At 46.6% G+C, this 19,378-nt stretch overlaps 1 protein-coding gene across 2 annotated transcripts in view; it reads left to right on the forward strand.

Annotated features, from left to right (window-relative positions):
* Window positions 1-19,072, forward strand: part of LOC144483453 (NACHT, LRR and PYD domains-containing protein 3-like) — an 85,022-nt gene extending 65,950 nt beyond the window's left edge. Inside the window, exons 9-12 of one of the 2 annotated variants that reach the window (XM_078202144.1) lie at window positions 3,297-3,467; window positions 8,593-8,763; window positions 14,033-14,200; window positions 17,181-19,072. In XM_078202144.1, the coding sequence (XP_078058270.1) occupies window positions 3,297-3,467; window positions 8,593-8,763; window positions 14,033-14,200; window positions 17,181-17,268 (598 nt within the window). In that variant the 3' untranslated portion in view covers window positions 17,269-19,072. The remainder of the gene's footprint in view (window positions 1-3,296; window positions 3,468-8,592; window positions 8,764-14,032; window positions 14,201-17,180) is intronic. The other variant, XM_078202145.1, reaches the window with a different exon arrangement.
* The last annotated feature ends 306 nt before the right edge of the window (window positions 19,073-19,378 follow it).

Raw genomic sequence — 19,378 nt, forward strand, 5'->3', positions numbered from 1 at the left:
ACAGATGCTGGAGTTGTCTCTGTCATCATAGCTTCGTGAGGTGCTTGTGTCACAGTCGGAGCAGAAGAGGACCCACTGCCCACACCAGGGGCATCCTGAGAGGAGCTCCCGAATACTGCAGGCAGCCGCTCCTCTATCCATTCAGGGCAAACTGACCCTCCCTGCTCAGCTGGGGAGCTCCTGGCAGTTACTCCAGGCACATTTTCCCACCCCTCCCACAGCCCGTGTTCCACAGAGCTCATGGAGATGGTGAGAACATGCAGGTTCATGTGTATTTCCTGTGGGTGATAGGCTGGATGTGACTCTCCATGAAGGTCACCAATCTCTCTGTGGAGGATGCTATTTGTGCTCAGACCTGAGACATGGTAACACTGCTGGCCTGGATTGACTCCTCCATCCTTTATGTATGGATACACACAGCCTTTGGAAACTCCACCGGATGTTAAAATACCTTACGCTGCAGCTCCAGTATCTGCTGCATTGTTAAAGACTCCAGTCACATTTCATCTTCCTGAAGCTGACAATGACCTGTCCTCTCGAGAGTGTGAGTGAACTCAGCTATTCCTGCCTCCATCAGCTGCTCGGGTTTGTGTGTGCTCTCCTGTGCTGCCAGATTGTAACCACTTTGCTAATCGTGAGAGACATTATCTGCTCTGGCGGACGTTATAGAGTATAATGTGACAATCCATCCTCTGACCCCTCCCCATCTTCAGAGCTACACGCCTGTCTCCCGCTCACCACAGCTGTTGATTTGTGAGAGAGTGAAGAATGTTAGAGGGTAATGCACATTCCAACATGTCCTGCAGACTGTTCCTAACCCAGAGCTCCATGTGACCAATGGAAGACACACAAGCACCAGGTTTGGGACTCAGCAGCAGAGCCTCTCCTGTGCCCATCCATTCACTCACTCACTCTCTCTGTATCCACAACCCATCTCACCATCAGCGATTGCCCACCCAGCCTCCAGGTCTCCCAGCTCCAGCACTGCATCTTCCATTGGCATCAGGATGACACAATCCAGACACTGTCACTCTTGGCTCCTTCTCTGACGCTCTGTGCCCTCTTCTACAAGAACATAAATTTCCATTGTTACTCACCCATCAAAGACACACACAAACCTGACGCTAATTTAGACTGCCCATCATGGGACGACCAGGATGGTCACTCAGTGTCGGCAGTGCAGCAGCCATCTCTGACTGACTCTTTACTCAGAGAGCGGTTGGGGTGTGGAATGGACTGCCTGCTGTCATAGTGAAGTCGGACACTTTAGGAACGTTCAAGCGGTTATTGGATAGGCAGATGGAGCACACTAGAATGATAGGGAGTGGGATAGCTTGATCTTGGTTTTGGACAAAGCTCGGCACAACATCGTGGGCCGAAGGGTCTGTACTGTGCTGTACTGTTCTATGTCCTATGTTCCATGTAACCCTTCACAGAGAGGCTGGCATGTTCCTGAAGATTGATGCTGCTATCTGGACATTGCCAGTGTCTGGGTGGAGATGGTCTTTCCACAATTTCTCTTTCATCCTTATTCACATATCAGCCTGTAGGCTTAACGCTCACCTTGTCAGAACATATCAGATTATTCATCTTTTGCCTCATTGCAGCCACTGCTCAGACCCTTGGCAGTGTCTATCCAGACTTGCTTGGGTTGATGTGACAGGTATCCTTCTCCAGTCCTGAGGGAACAGAACCTTCCTCCAAACCGAAATAGCCTTGAGAATTTCCGGGGAAGTGTCAGCGAATTGGGTTTAATCTGCCTTCTGCCATTTCAGCCCTTTATTCATTAACCAGGGCTCCCTCACTGCTCCCTTCAGAGCCTTTAAAAGCGCTGCAGGCTGCCTTTAAATCTGGTGCCAGCATTGCCAGAATTGTGCTGTCCCCTGCAGCCAGTGGTTAAGCTCTGGAATGCACAGGGATTTGGGGGAAGGTGGGGGAATGCCACTTAGTGAATTGCTCATTCGGAGAGTCAGTGCAGACACGATGGGCCGAGTGGCCTCCTTCTGCTCTCTAACAATACTGTGATTCTGCCTGTGCTGCCTGAGTGGACGGATTTCCCGAACCTGTCAGACATTTACTGTGCCCGTTCTGGCTCTGTGTGGTTAGTTCAGTTGGTTCGGTGTCTCCAGCGTGATGTAGAATGACGCTGTTGTTGAGGGTTTGGTCCTCGTACTGGCTGTGGGGTTAATGGAGTCCCAACTCTTCCCATATCCCCACGTTTACTAAGTTGTATCCCTGAAGCGACATGTACCAAATTGTGTCTCTTTCTATTGGAGAGATTTCATTGGGGAATGTGGCTACTAACACTGTCCACACGGCAACATCACCAACTTCCAGTTGAAATATCGATAACATTTTCAACCACTGTCTCCACAGAATTCTTACGGAGCACAATGAGGCCATTTGGCCCATCGTGTCTGCACCAGCTCACCAAATTGACATTCGAAATTCGTGTCATTCTCCAGCCTTTTTGTCGTATCCATTTTCGTAGCTCATTGCCTATCTTCAAAAAATCATCTAATTCCTTTTTGACTGCTTCGATGCAGCCGACCTCCACCACACTTCCCGGCTGTGAATTCCAGACCCGAACCACTGGCAGTGTGAGAAAGGTTTCTGTCGCATCATCCTCAACCCCACCACACACTCCATTCCTGAGCCCCAGTTAGAATACTCACTGTCTCCATCTCCTGGTGTCCCTGTCTAACTGCACTCAGTTAGAATACTCACTGTCTCCATCTCCTGGTGTCCCTGTCTAACTGCACTCAGTTAGAATACTCACTCTCCATCAGCCTGCCCCCACCACACTTCCAGACTGTACATTCCAGAACCCCACCACACACTCCATTCCTGAGCCACTGGCCATCCCATGTCCCTCCCTGTGACTCGGGGTAAGGACATGGGAATCCTGTGCTCTTCCCTTTCACCATCATCCTTTTTATCATTTAATCACTCCGGCACTTCCATTTTGTTCTTTCCTTGTCACCCGCCCATCCCCAGCTCCCTGTCACTTAAAACTATTTAATTCACCGCTATTTCCAATTTCTAAGTTTAGCGAATTGAACTGAAACTAAATCTGTTTCTCTCTTCACAGATATTGCCTGACCTGATGAGAGTCTCCCAACATATTTTATTCATATTTCAGATTTACAGCATCAATAGAATTTTGCCTTCTGTATGAACTGAAGTTGTGTTTCTTGAATGTCCCGCGCTGTACATTATTATTGTTAATTACCTTATTCTTAAAAACACTGTGGATTTACTCTGAATCCTGTTATTTTTCTCTCTCTGATCTCCAGTCTCGATGCAAACGCTCTGACCGATTCTTGTGCCGAGGACCTGGCCTCTGCTCTCAGTACAAACCGCTCACTGATAGATCTGAATCTCGGTTACAATAAACTGGGAGATTCAGGAGTGAAACTGCTGTCTGTGGCTCTGAGGAATCCGGAATGTAAAATACAGAAACTGCAGTAAGTAGCAGACTGTGTGAGATTGTGTTTATAATAACTGAATATTCAACAATATAATTTCACCACTGGTATTTGTATAAAAAACACTGCCCATTACTATTGGCGTCAGTTATGAATAAGGAAAACTGCTTTTCCTCTGACTCCTGTTGCTTCTCTCTCTGATCCCTGAGCAATGGGATGTCAGTCCCACAGATCCTTATGTTGAGGGAGTGGGGGAATAATGTTATGATTCACCCTCTGAGGTCCTCTCCTCCTCCTCAGATGTGCACAGCTCTCCCCGGACACAGCATCCATTGATTTGTGAAAGGGGGGAGAGTGAGTGGATGACAGTAAATGGAGGACAGGACATGGTGGTGGAGTCTCACTGTTAGTAACAGATGTCAGTACAGCAGCGAGAGGTGAACTTAGTTCCAATGATCAAGATGCAGAATCAGTTTGGGTAGAGATAAGAATTAACAAAGTTAAATGATCACTTGTGGGAATCATTTATAGGCCCCGAACAATATTCAGAATCTCCGACACAGGACACAGGAATATTAATGGGGTCTTGTAAAAACATTCTGCAATAATCACGGTTGATTTTAACATTCATGTACAAAGAAGAACAAAGAGCCATGCAGCACAGTAACAGGCCCTTCGGCCCACCAAGCCTGCGGCTACTCCTCATTCTTATTTAGACCCAGTACTTATTGCTCATACGCAGCTTCTATTCCTCTGTTCATCTCCCGTTCATGTTTCTATCAAGATAAACCTTGAACATTGGGAACGTTCCTGCGTCCGTCAGCTTCACTGGCTGTGCATTCGAGGCACCCCCCACTCTCTCTGTGAAAACTTTCCCTGCACGTCTCCTCTAAACTTTCCCCCTCTTGCCTTCAAACTGTCCCGTCTTGTAGTTGACCTTTCCACCCTGGGGAAAAGACTCCAACTATCGACCATATATCTGCCTCTATCAGGTCGCCCCTCAGCCTCCGTCTTTCCAGTGAAAACAATCCGAGTTTCTTCAACTTCTCTTCATACCTTAACCAGACCAGGCAACATCCTTGTAAACCTTCTTTACACCTTCTCCAAAGCAGCCACATCCTTCTGGTTGTCTGGCGATCAGCACTGCACGCAATATTCCATGTTGGGCCCAACTAAAGTTTAATTCAGCTGTAACATAACTTGCCAACTTTTATACTCGATCCCCTGGCCAATGAAGCAAGCATGCTGCATGCCTTGTTGACCAAGTTATCCACCTGTGTTACCACTTTCAGGGATCAGTGGACAAGTACGCACAGATCCATCTGTATGTCAATGCTCCTGTTATTGTTTTCAGACAGGGAAGGCTGGGGGACGACCATGTGCAGTTGTATCAAATTATAGAAATAAACCTTTCCCCTTTGTTTTAGGAGACAATAACCAGGGGCATAGCTTTAAGGCATTGGGGAGGAGTTTCAGAGGAGAATTGAAGATGGCACAGTGGTTAGCATTGCTGCCTCACAACGTCAGGGAACTTTGTTTAATTCTGGCCTCGGGTGACTGCCTGTGTGGAGCTTGCATGTTCCCCCCGTGTGTGCGTGTTTCCGTCAGGTACTCTGGTTTCCTCCCACAGTCCAAAGATGTGTAGGTTAGGTGGATCGACCATGGTAAATTATCATTTCATGTCCAAAGATATGTAGTTTCAGTGGATTTGCCATGATAAATGTCCAGTGATAAGCAGTTGTGTGAGCCTGGCTTTTTCGGACAGTCAGTGCAGAGTCGATGAGGCGATTGGGAGTCTTCTGCAGAGTGGGGATTCTATGGTTCTGTGGAAAAGTTTTTTCACCCAGAGGGTGGTGGGAATCTGGATCTCACTGTCTGAAAGGGCGGTGGAGTCAGGAACACTCGCAACATTTAAGAAGCATTCAGACAAGCACTTGAAATGCCGCAGCAGACAAGGCCATGGAGCAAGTGCTGGAAATGGGTTAGAATAGATTGCTGCTTGATGGCTGACACAGACACGATGGCCCGAAGGGCCTCTTTCTGTGCTGAAAAACTCTATAAAGGCCCAGGGGTTGGAAGTTATGAACCAGAACCTGAGTTTTCACTGATTCCTGTGATTTCTCTCTCTCTGATCCCAATGCAGTGGAATGTCAATCACATTGATTTTTGTGCCCTGGGTGTAGGGGAATAATGTGACGGTGACTCTGAGGACCCGTTCACATGCTTACAGGGGGACACACGTCACCCAGTCACACAACCCTTGATTTGTGAGGAAGAGTAAAGAGTGAATGGAGGCAATTGTTAAGATGCAGACCAGAAACTCCAAGGTGTTTTGTGAGGTTAGCCTGAACCCTTGGTTTTACATTTGATTTTGGCATTGATGAGCATGAGGTGTTTCACTCCAGGTATGAATCAAGTGACCCACTAGGATGCTTTTATCAAACACACTTTATTTAAGAACGCAGTTAGAATATAACAACAAGAATTAGCATAACCTTTACCAATTGCAGCACTTAAACATGACATAGTATAACTCTTAACAGCTAGCTATCTCTGTTGTTCCAATATAAAGCAATACCCACAGACATACACCCTTCTCCAACATTAGTTAGCACAAAAACAAGTAAGCTCACGTGATGCCGATTTCCAGCTTTTTACCACTTCCGGAGAGCCAACAGACAATTGTTTTCAGAGAAGGATGTCGCCTCCGAACAGCCCAACCGCAGAGAGGTAACCCCAGTCTCTGACAGCTTCCAACACAGCAACACCTAAACAGCAAAAACTCCAACTTCAGAGAGGGAAACAGCAATGCTGTTTGTCTGAACTTCAAGCAGCTTCTGAAAGCAGAATTGAAACTAGAATGTTCTGTGAAAAATAGCTGTCCCTCAGTCACATGACATAACCTGTCAATCACCCGCAATCAAGCTCTACTCTGCCATCCCAGGGGAAACACTGAAACAACAGAACACTGCATTAGTTCAGATTAAAATCAACATGATGTCAATTATACTGCTTCAGTAACAATAAAGGAAACTGGCTACAGATAGCACGGTGCCGACAACATAACCTGCAGAGAAACATGATTAAAATAGAAACTAGAAGCAGGAGTCGGCCATTCGGCCCTTCGAGCCTGCTACACCATTCATTTTGTTCATGGCTGATCATCAAATTCAATATCCTTCAATATTCAGTATATTTCTTCAAGACATAGTTTGTAACAAAATGTACATTCCAACACGTCCTTCAGCCGGTTCCATGTGACCGGTGATGGGTACACAAGCTCTATGTGTTGCAGGCACCAGTCTCCTGTGTCCATCCATTCGACCGCACACTCTCAGCTCCACAACCAGTATCACAATCAGCGATTTCCCACACTATCTGCTGTTCTCCCAGCTCCAGCGCTGCTAATTCTACGTGTAAGGATTACAAGATCTGGACGCTGTCATCATTTTTACTTCATTCCCTGACGTTTCGTGCTCTCTTCTACAGGCACATAAAGTTCCATTGTTACTCTCCCATCAAAGACACAAGCCTATGCTGGTGAGAACCTGACTGACCATCATGTCTACGCAGGGAAAGCCTCTTGCCTGTGACCATCCCATTCTCACAGTGCTAGAGTTATCTGACTAACTAGAACTCTGCAGAGAGAGGCTGACATGTCTCTGACAGTCGATGCTGCTGTCTGGGCAGTGCCCGTGTCTGTGTGGGGATGGCCTTTCTACCATTTCACTTTCATTCTCATTCGACCCCATATGCCTCAGATTATATGCTGTAAAATGCTTCACCACCTTGTCAGAACTTGGCAAGTTATTCATCCTTTTGCCTCATGCAACCATATAACCCACGCCTACTCAGGTCTCCAGTAATCTCCATCCCGATATACTTGGATTGATGTGGCAGATACTGTCCAGTCCTGAGAGAACAGAAACTTGCTCCAGACTCGCGTCGCCTTGGGGAAGAGTACCAAGTATTGCCAAGTGCATCATTGAATTGAGTTTAACCTTTCTCCTCCCATTCCAGCCCTGTGGTCTTAACCAGATCCTCCTCACTGGTCTCTCCAGAGCTGCTGCCTATCAAAGTGCTGCCCGTGCCAGCATTGCCTGAACCGGGACTTCCCCCGCAGCGAGTGGTTAAGGGCTGGAGTTCACTGTCTGGGAGTGTGGTGGAGACACGTTCAGTTGAAAATTTCCGAAGGGAATTGGATTATGATCTGAATAGGAAGATTGTGCAGGGTTACGGGGAGAATTTGGGGGAATGACACTTAGTAAATTGCACATTCAGAGAGTCGGTGCAGAGAGCATGGGCCGAATGGTCTCCTTCTGCTCTGTAACAATTCTCTGATTCTACCTGAGAGAGATACCAATGGCCCTTTGTGGACACTGGCTAAATTACCTAACCCTGTTGACACTGCAACATCACCAGCTTCCAGTTAAAATCTCCATACATTTCCAACCATTATCTTCACAGAATTATTGCGGAGCACCACGAGGCGAAATGTGTCTGCACCGGCTCACCAAACTAGGATTAGGAATTTGTCTCATTCTCCTGCCTTCTCCTCGTATCTTTGCACATTGTTTCATTCGATTGTTCATCGACTGCCCTCTGTGATGCCTCGAATCAGCCTGCCCCCACCACACTTCCAGACTGTACATTCCAGACCCGAACCACTGGCATCGTGAAAAAGGTTTCTCTCTCATCATCTTCAACCCCACCACACACTCCATTCCTGAGCCACTGGCCATCCCATGTCCCTCCCTGTGACTCAGGGTAAGGACATGGGAATCCTGTGCTCTTCCCTTTCACCATCATCCTTTTTGTCATTTAATCACTCCGGCACTTCCATTTTGTTCTTGTCACCCGCCCATCCCCAGCTCCCTGTCACTTCAAACAATTTAATTCACTGCTACTCCCAAGTTTTAATTTTAGCTAATTGAACTGAAACTAAATCTGTTTCTTCACAGATGCTGCCTGTCCTGCTGAGATTTTCCACATATTTTATTCATATTTCAGATTTACAGCATCAATAGAATTTTGCCTTCTGTATCAACTGAAGTTGTGTTTCGCGAATATCCCGCACTGTACATTATTATTGTTCATGATCTTATTCTTAAATACATTCTGGATTTACCCTGATTCCTGTTATCTTTCTCTCTCTGATCTCCAGTCTCCGTGGTAACGATCTCACTGATTCTTGTGCCGAGGACCTGGCCTCTGCTCTCAGGACAAACCGCTCGCTGATAGATCTGAATCTGGGTGTCAATAACCTGGGAGATTCAGGAGTGAAACTGCTGTCTGTGGCTCTGAGGAATCCGGACTGTAAAATACAGGAACTGGAGTAAGTAGCAGACTGTGTGAGATTGTGTTTATAATAACTGAATATTCAACAATATAATTTCACCACTGGTATTTGTATAAAAAACCCATTACTATTGGCGTCAGTTATGAATAAGGAAAACTGCTTTTCCTCTGACTCCTGTTGCTTCTCTCTCTGATCCCTGAGCAATGGGATGTCAGTCCCACAAATCCTTATGTTGAGGGAGTGGGGGAATAATGTTATGCTTCACCCTCTGAGGTTCTCTCCTCCTCCTCAGATGCTCACAGCTCTCCCCGGACACAACATCCATTGATCTGTGAAAAGGGGGAGAGTGAATAGATGACAGTAAATGGAGGACAGGACATGGTGGTGGAGTCTGGCTGTTAGGAACAGATGTCAGTACAGCAGCGAGAGGTGAACTTAGTTCAAGATGCAGAATCAGTTTGGATAGAGATAAGATTTAACAAAGTTAAAAGATCACTTGTGGGAATCATTTATAGGCTCCTAACAACAGTCACAATCTCCGACACAGTACACAGGAAAAATAATGGGGCCTTGTAAAAACATATTGCAATAACCACGGGTGATTTTAATCTTCATGTACAAAGAAGAACAAAGAACAGCACAGTAACAGGCCCTTCAGCCCACCAAGCCTGTGGCGCCTCCTAACGCTTATTCAGACCCAGAACTTACTGCCAATTTGCGGTTTCTATTCCTCTGTTTGTCTCTTGTTCATGTATCTACCAAGATGCACCTTGGACATTGGAAACGTGCCTGCTTCTGCCACCTCCATTGGCAGTGCCTTCCAGGCACCCACCACCCTCTGGGTGAAAACTTACCCCACACACCTCCCTCCAAACTTTGCTCCTCTCACCTTCATCCTGTGCCCTCTTGTAGTTGACCATTCCACCCTGGAGAAAAGTCTCTGACTATCCACCATATTGATGCTTCTCATAATTGTGGACACCTCCATCAGGTCACCCCTCAGCCTCCCTTTTTGTAGTAAAACAATCTGTGTTTATACAACGTCTCCTCGTAACCTAACCGTCCTTGACCAGGCAACATTCTGGTAAACCTTCCTTGCACCCTCTCCAAAGCATCCACATCATTCTGGGAGTGTCGCGAACGGAACTGCAAGCAATATTCAAATGTGGCCAACTGAAGTTTCATACAGCTGTAACATAACTTGACAACTTTTACACTCGATGCCCCGGTCGATGAAGACAAGCATGTTGTCTGCCTTCTTGACCACCTCATCCACCTGTGTTGCCACTTTCAGGAATCTGTAGACTTGTACACAGATCCCTCTGTAGGTCAATGCTCCTGTGGCTTCTTCCATTTACTGTATAAATCACTCAGATTGTCAAAAGTTGAATAGAAGATTCGTTCACAGAATCTATTCAAGCAATTTCTTGGAGAAGCACGTTCCAGTGCCAATCACACAACAAGCTGTTTTAGACATGGTGATGTGCAAATGTGTGGCGTTTCCAACAAAAATACATTCCTTTCATTTGAAAAACAGCAGCAGAAGTGTTCCAGCCGTTGCTAATTCAAGGAGTGTATTAGATTAAGTGAAGATGTGGCACCGGGGTTGGCACTGCTGCCTCACAGCGTCAGATTCACGATTCATTCCAGCCTTGAGCGACTGTCTGTGGAGTTTTCACGTTCTCCCCGTGTCTGTGTGGGTTTCCTCCGGCTGCTCCTGTTTCCTCCCATAGTCCAAACAAACTGTGCAGGTTGGGTGGATTGGTCGTGTTAAATTGCCCGTTAGTGTCCAAGATGTGTAGGTTAGGTGGATTAGCGGCATAAATATGTGGGGTTACGGGAACCCGGGCAACTGCAGATCTATTAGTCTGACATTGATGGTATGGAAATCCTATAATAATCTATAATAAAGGAAGTGATAACAGAACAGTTTGAAATTAATGGCAGGATTAGACAGGGCCAACATGGATTTATGAAAGGCTGGCACGGTGACACAGTGGTTAACATTGTTGCGTCACAGCCAGGGGCCCGGGTTCAATTCCAGCCTTGGGTGACTGTGTGGAGTTTCCACATTCTCCCCGTGTCTGTGTGTGTTTCCTCTGGGTGCTGCGGTTTCCTCCCACACTCCAAAGATATGGATGGTAGATGGATTGGCCATGGTAAAATTGCCCTTCGTGTCCCAAGATATGTAGGTTCGGTGGATTAGCCCCAGTAAATTAGTGAGTTTATGGGGAGTGGACCGTGGTAAGTTCCTCTGTCAGTGTGTCTCGATGGGCCGAATGACGATTCCTACACTAGGGATTCTACAGTTGCATGATTCACACACAAGAGGTTATTAAATAAAATTGGAGCACGTGGGATTGGGAGGAATATACCAGCATGGATTGAGAACTGATCAATGGACAGAAACAAGGAGTTGGAATAAATGGGTTATTTTTGGGTTGACAGCCTCTAACTAGTGGAGTACGGCAGGGATCAGTGTTTGGGTCTCAGCTACTCAGAATCTACATCAATGATATGGATGTGGGGATCAAATATAATATTTCCAAATTTGCGAATAATGGAAAACCAGGTGAAAATCTGAATTGTGAGGAGGATGCAAAGATGTTTCAAGGGGATGTGGAGAGGCTCAGGGAGGCTCCACAACTGGAGTAATGTGTACAGTGTTGAGCTCTTTACTTAAAAAAGGATAGAATTGTATTGGAACCAGTTCAGAGAAAGTTCACTCGGCTGATTCCTGGGATGGAGAGGTTTATTTTACGAGGGAAATTAGAGCAGATTGAAGCAGTATCTATGAAAGTTCAGAAGATTAAAAGGTGATCGCATTGAGGGGATGAGACAGGGTGGTTGCTGAGAGGCTGTTTCTTCTTGTAAGAGAGACCAGAACAAGGGGACAGATTTTAAAATGTAATTGTTAGTCCCTTAAGACTGAGATGAGGAGAAATTTATATTTTTAGATGGTGGCTGGTCAGTGGAATTCTCTTCCCTGGAGACGAGTGGCGGCAGAGTCATTGAATATATTCCAGGCTGAGTTAAGAATGATTTTGGATTGAGAAGTGAATCAAGGGTTACGGGGAAAAGAGTTGAGACTATAATTAGATCAGCCGTGATGGAGTATGCTCGAGGGGCTGAATGGCCTTCTGCTGTTCCGAGGTATTTTGTTCCTATCCCAATACGTCCTTCAGACTGCTCTCTGTGACCAGTGATGGATACACAAGCTCTATGTTTTGTCCTCACCAGACGCTCTCCTGTGCCCATTCATTAGGCCACCCACTCAACCCATCCCACCAGCAGTAATTACCCACTCTGCCCCCAGGCCTTCCTGATCCAGCACTTCATCTTCCATTGGCGTAAGGATGGCAAGACCTGGATGTCTCCACTCTTCTTCACTCATTCCCTGATGATGTTTGCTCTCTTTCCAAACACATAAATTGTTACTCACCCATCAAACACATGCAGTAGCCCAGGGTTGTCCAACGTGTGGACCAAGGGGCGAATGTGACCCTCGAAGCCCCTCAATGCGGCCCCCGGAGCGAGTTTCCAGAATCTCAGTCACACAGTTCAGTTTGAATGGAAGAATCTGCATGGAGCTGCTCCTCCAATCACATCTCGTTTCTTTCCCATGTTTGCTGCTGATAGGTTTTTGAGCCAATCTGCAGCAAATGTGGGAGAGAAACAATTTGTGATTGATGAGGATTAAACTCTAATAATCATCTTTATTTATTACTCATTATTGTGCTCAGCAAGTTGTTTCTTTTCATATCTCAGTTTAGTTTTTAATTGAAATTTCTGCGGTGCCAAACTTTATCATTCTGAAATTTACTCATCGGCCCCTTGAGTGAGAAAAACATTGACGTGTGTTTGCCCAGTGAATATGTTGGTTAGCCCTGCTCCAGCCTATGCTGGTACCAGCCTAACGGACATGTCTCTGACAGTCAACACTGCTGCCTTTGCATTGTAAGAGTTTTAACAACACCAGGTTAAAGTCCAACAGGTTTATTTGGTAGCAAATACCATTAGCTTTCGGAGCGCTGCTCCTTCGTCAGATGGAGTGGAAATCTGCTCTCAAACAGGGCACAGAGACACAAAATCAAGTTCCAGAATACTGATTAGAATGCGAATCCCTACAGCCAACCAGGTCTTAAAGAGACAGATAATGTGAGAGAAGGCAGCATTAAGCACAGGTTACAGAGATGTGTATTGTCTCCAGACAGGACAGCCAGTGACATTCTGCAAGTCCTTTGCATTGCCAGTGTCTGGGTGGAGATGTTCTTTCCACAATTTCCCTCTCATCCTTATTCACATATCAGGCTGTGCTGCACTCACCGTGGCAGAACACATCAGGACATTGATCCTTTTCCACTCTGTAACCACGTGTCTGAAACCTGCTCACCTCCCAGCAATCTCCATCCAGACTGGCTTGTACCGATGGGATAATCTCCTCCCATCCTGAGGGAACAGGACCTCCCTCCGAGCCTGAGCAGCCGGGAGGAGCCCCTCCAGGGGGGGGGGGGGGCGGGGGGGGGGGGGCGGTGCAAGCCTTGCTCTGCTTTCTGACATTTCAGTCCCTCATTCAGTAAGCAGAGCTCCCTCGCTGCTCCCTCCAGAGCTGCTGTGTTTGAAAGTCCTGCTGCCTTTGGAGATGGTGCCGGCATTGCCTGAACCGGGACTGCCCCGTGCCCGGGCTGCCTCAGTGGGCAGCTCCCCCTGCCTGCCAGCCGTTAATTGTCCCCCTCTGACAATATCACCTTCATAACTCTGCCTATCCTGCCCACACGGACACACCACCCATTTCCAATCCCCATGCTGGGACTTCAGAGCTTCTGGTAAAATCACAGCCATTATCTTCAACCTCACCACAAACTGCATTCCCAAACCACTGACCATCCCATGTCCCTCCCGAGCCACTCCGAGTGAGGACATGGAGATCCTGTGATTGTGGTCCTGTCCCATCATCACTTTTATCATTTAATCACTCCTGTAATTCCAGTTTGTCCTTTCTTTGTTTCTTCCCCAGCCACCCACCGCTGTCACTTCAAACCTGTCAATTCACTGCCCGTTCCCAGTTCCAATGGAAGCTCAAACTTTACCCCTGTTTCTCTCTTCACATGTATTTAGCGAACCTGCTGAGCATTTCCAGTTTATTTATATTTCATTTTCAGCATTGAGTATTTATTCATTCTACAGAAATGCAGGTTGTGTTTTTGGAATGTCTGATACAATACATTATTATTGTTATTAACAGTATTGTTTAAAACACTGGGGATTGAGCCTGATTCCTGTTATTCCTCTCTCTGGTCTCCAGTCTGTATAAGAACGCTCTCACAGATTCTTGTGCTGAGGATCTCGCCTCCGCTCTCAGTACAAAACAGACACTGAGGTTTCTGAACCTGGGATTCAACTCCTTCACAGATCAATCTGTCCCTGCTCTCCGCCGCCTCATACTGACCTGCAGCAGTCTGGAGGAGATCGAGTGAGTGTTTGTGTGAATTTTTAGTGTAACAATTAAAATATAAATCGATTTAAAGTATAAATGGGCCTGAATCTTCCAAGTAGCAGCAATGGTATGTGTGAAAATTCTCCCAAACTGAAACTGCTGCATATTTCTCCCAGGATCTTCGGTACTGCGACCCTGGGAGCTCCATCAGAGCAGAGTAGAGTCGAGGAAGAGAGAGCACACACCCTATTTACAGCACAGTGACCCCGGGGAGCTCCAGCACAGCAGAGTAGAGTCGAGGAAGAGACAGCACACACCCTATTTACAGCACAGTGACCCCGGGGAGCTCCATCAGAGCAGAGTAGAGTCGAGGAAGAGAGAGCACATACCCTATTTACAGCACAGTGATCCCGGGGAACTCCACCAGAGTAGAGTCGGGGAAGAGAGAGCACACACCCTATTTACAGCACAGTGACCCCGGGGAACTCCACCAGAGTAGAGTCGGGGAAGAGAGAGCACACACCCTATTTACAGCACAGTGACCCCGGGGAACTCCACCAGAGTAGAGTCGGGGAACAGAGAGCACACACCCTATTTACAGCACAGTGACTCCAAGGAACTCCATCAGTGCACAGTCCTAGAAGAGAGAGAGAGCACACCCTACTTACAGCACAGTGACCCTGGGGAGCTCCATCATAGCGGAGTAGAGTCGGGGAAGAGAGAGCACGCACCCTATTTACAGCACAGTGACCCCGGGGAGCTCCATCATAGCGGAGTAGAGTCGGGGAAGAGAGAGCACGCACCCTATTTACAGCAGTGACCCAGGCGATCTCCATCAGAGCAGAGTGGAGTCACGTAGAGCGAGCACACCTTATTTACAGCACAGTGACCCCGGGGAGCTCCATAAGTGTTAGTTGATTGTGGGAGTGAATGGGTTGGTGTGTCGCTGGATGAATGGTTAGTCAGGGAGCTGAGGAGAGGTTCAAGGATTAGTTCTGGGTGTCGGGAGGGTGGTCGAGTTGTATTGTGTTGGGTTGGAGGGTTAATCAGCAGTTTGGATGGTGGCTGGGAGTTGGTAATGTTGGGTGTCCAGTTAGATTTGGTTACGTGGTCGGGGGTTGGGATTGGTTAATAGCTTTGGAGAGTAGTGGGTTGGGGTTGGTTTTTGAGTAATCAGTTTAAGTCAGAGATATAGTCAAGAATGTATTGAAGAGGCGGCTGCATATAGCACTTGGGGTGAACAGGATCAAAGGTTATGAGGAGAAAGCAGGATTAGGCTTTTGAGTTGGACGATCAGCCATGATTGTGATGGATGGTGGAGTCGGCTTAAAGGGCCAAATGGCCTCCTCCTGCTCCTATCTTCCATGTTTCTATGTCAGGTCAGGAGAGGGTGGGACGGATGAGGCCAAGTTGGGAGGTTTAGTCAGATTTGTTCAAGGGCTAGTGGGAGGTAGTCGGGCTGGAGGGGAGGGAGAGATGATTTACGGGAGTGATAGCCTGTCAGGGGGAGATACCAGCAGTAGCCAGGCCTGTGACACCACAGCTGGTTCTGCTGTGGGACAGGGTCGGGCAAAGAGCAAGCGAGCAGTAGTAATAGGGGACTCGCTAGTTAGAGGCACAGACAGGCGTTTCTGTGGCTGCAATCGAGACTCCAGGATGGTGTGTTGCCTCCCTGGTGCCAGGGTCAAGGACGTCTCTGAGCGATTGCAGGACATTCTTAAGGGGGAGGGTGAGCAGCCAGAGGTCGTTGTACATATTGGTACCAACGATATAGGTAGGAAAAGGGATGAGGTCCTGAAATGTGAATGCAGAGAGTTAGGCAGAAGGCTAACGTGTAGGACCTCGAAGGTAGTAATTTCAGGACTACTATCGGTACCACGTGCTAGTGAGAGTAGGAATAGGAGGATTAGGCAGATGAATGACTGGCTTGAGAGCTGGTGCAGGGGGCAGGGATTTAGATTTTTGGATCATTGGGATCTTTTCTGGGGAAGGGCTGATCTGTTCAAGAGGGATGGGTTACATTTGAACTGGAGGGGGACTAACATCCTGGCGGGGAGATTTGCTCGAGCCGCTCGGGAGCGTTTAAACTAGTTTGGCAGAGGGGTGGGATCCAAAGCAGTAGGGAAACAAAAGAGAAGTTTGAGGACAGCACGGAAGTTAAAGAGAGCACATTAATTAGTAAAGGCAGTGTCAGTAATCCTAGTACCAGACAGATCAGACAGAAGCAAGACAGAGAGCAAGGGAAGTCCAGATTAAACTGCATTTATTTCAATACAAGAGGCCTGACGGGCAAGGCAGATGAACTCAGGGCATTGATGGGTACATGGGACTGGGATATTATAGCAATTACTGAAACATGGCTAAGGGAGGGACAGGACTGGCAGCTCAATGTTCCAGGGTACAGATGCTATCAGAAAGATAGAACAGGAGGTAAGAGAGGAGGGGGAGTTGCACTTTTGATTAGGGAAAGCATCACGGCCGTACTGAGAGGGGATATATCCGAGGGTTCAGCCACTGAGTCTATATGGGTGGAACTGTAGTTTCGGGTTTTTTTTTTAAAAAAGGTGGCACGGACAAGTTGGGCCAAAGGGCCTGTTTCCATGCTGTAAACCTCTGTGACTCTATGAGTGGGTCTAGTCAGATTGTGGGAGGTGTAGTATGGGGATCAGTGGGAAGTGATTGGGGGACTCGGTTGTGCTATTCAGGTATTAGCCCAGGTGGTGAGCTGTCTAACATTACCTGAGTAACTATCCAGGTAAACTTTGTGGATCTGTCCCAAGTATCTGACTCTAACTGCAGCAGGGGAGTTCCCCAATAGTAGTTAATATCTCTGGGACAATTCCCAGGTAGATCAGTGCGTCAGGACATCCACAGGGTCCCGATGCTCATCTTCGGATGTGTGTCTGGTCTCTGGCGATCCAGAGACCAGAAGATTTGTCCCATTAACTCCAGTCTCCTGTTATTTACTCTGTTGTTCAATCTGTTTATTTCCTGTTTCATCTTTAATCTGTTTCAGGCTGGAGTGGAATCAGTTCAGTCCAAATGGGAAGAGGCAGCTGGAGCCGCTGCAGGGATCCAGACGGGGACTGACAGTGACAGTGTGAACATTTCAATCTATAAACATTGCTGCTCCACCGGTTACAGTGAAATCCTGAATTGTGAAGATCTTCGACAGCTCCTTCCAAACCCTTCATTCCTGCCCCTCTCCCTCCCTATTCCATCAGCCCCTCCAGCCTGGCACTGATTTCCCTGCTTACCTGGTTTCCCAGCTGGAAAACTGTTGTAGTTTTAGTCTCCACATTGAAGGAAAGATTGCTGCAAACCATTGTTTCAGCAGCAATGTGTTGTCAGTGTTCTCAGCAACAGAGTCTTCAACCTCCTTTCAAAATGGAGCAGCAGAGATCATTCTCCAGAGAGAGAACAGTGTGTGTGTGATTCTGACAGTACCCAGCAGGGGGCAGATTGGTCAATCTTGTCAGAGTTTCCTCTCTGTCTCTGTGAATGAATCAAAGACTCCACCAGCCTCTCCTCAAAACCTCTTTCACTATCTGGTGATTAAAGTGACACACTGCCACCATCTGCTGGCGGCTCCCAGCTACTGCAGGCGCTGCTCTCTGTGAGCCTCAGACAAGTTCAGTAAGTCCCATGTCTGCATCTGGGAACCGGTTCCTGCAGCGTGAATATTGAACAATATTGACAGGGATTGGAGTTTGCAGCAGGAATCCCGGCTGGTGAATTAACCCTTTTATCACCAGACACTGTCCATGAACTCTGTTCCCTCATTCCCTGTGGGAGATATTGTCTGGAGATTGTAGTTGGGGATGATCTCAGACTGTAATGTGTACATTTGGTGCAGTTATCAGACACTAATCCCATTCAGAATGGGAGTGGGTAAACTCTGCTGCACTCTGTAATTCCTGTTTCCAAGATAACACACCTGCACCTATTTCCAGACACACAGGCCCAAACTGACACCCACACACTCTCAAACACAGACAATTGTACACTCTTATCCACGTACTGACACAGAGAGAAACACAGAATCTCTCTTAAATACTCTCAACACGCAGCCATAAACCCACAGAAACGCACATCACAAACCACTATCAAGCAACAAACCCACGCATTGCAGCGGTTAATGAAATCGCAGCGCCCTGTAACCAAATAACATTTAAGTTGGACAACAAGTGATAACATTTCCTCTGAAACAGACATCCCTCGAACGAAAGCAACACAGGAACACTGGCGCAGCATTGCACAGGATCAGAGCCTCGGAAATGCGATTCCCTCTTTCCTTGTTCCTTATATCTCACTGAGCAGATACAGAGCTATAGCATAAAAAGCTAGAATTCACAATTTCACTCTGTTCCTGCACACTCACCTCAGCTTTATTTAATTGCTGAATGTATGATTTATTTTGGATTATCCCAAAGATCTCAGGACAGATGCATGATGTCAAATATTGCCATTATTTATCAAACTGTTATTTTACCATGACCTTTTTTACCAGATATTACCTGGTGTTTGTCGGATTGTTGCTTTTCATCCATCTACAGTTGCAGATGCCGGCGCTGAAAAGTGGGTAGATATTCTACACCATTAAAAGCATCACATTGAATCGGGGAAATTCTTCAAAGACTATGAATTAATCACTTTCCAATTAGTATCATTTCTTCAGAACAAACTATTCATATCATCTATTATTTCAATTTAAACTAACTTTATTGTGTTGTCTGGTCTGTGCTAGTTTTAACTGAATACTGCTCAGTTTGTGACATGATCTATGTTATTGAGTCTTGGAACAGAAAGGGTTAGTGCTGCTGCTCTGTAATTGTAATGGATATACCTGATTTTATAATATGAATAACTGTAGTTATTTACAATTAAATGCTTATTGGTTAATAAGTTAAATAATAATTGTGAATCATTGGAATGCTGAAACTAATACGTACACAAGCTAATAAAGAGCGGGGGACTGGTGTAAATAATTGTGTAATAATAATAGTGTAAATAGTGTAAACGCTAACAGTGAGCGTGAAACTGAAAAGACCATAAGATACAGGAGCAGAATTCAGCTATTCTGATCATCGAGTCTCCTCCACCATTTAATCACGGCTGATAAGTTTCCAACCCCATTCTCCCGCATTTCCCTCATAACATTTGATCCCCTTACCAATCAAGAACATATCTATCTCTGTCTTAAATACACTCAAT

Source organism: Mustelus asterias, unplaced genomic scaffold (assembly GCF_964213995.1).
Source record: "Mustelus asterias unplaced genomic scaffold, sMusAst1.hap1.1 HAP1_SCAFFOLD_69, whole genome shotgun sequence".
Classification (NCBI taxonomy): domain Eukaryota; kingdom Metazoa; phylum Chordata; class Chondrichthyes; order Carcharhiniformes; family Triakidae; genus Mustelus; species Mustelus asterias.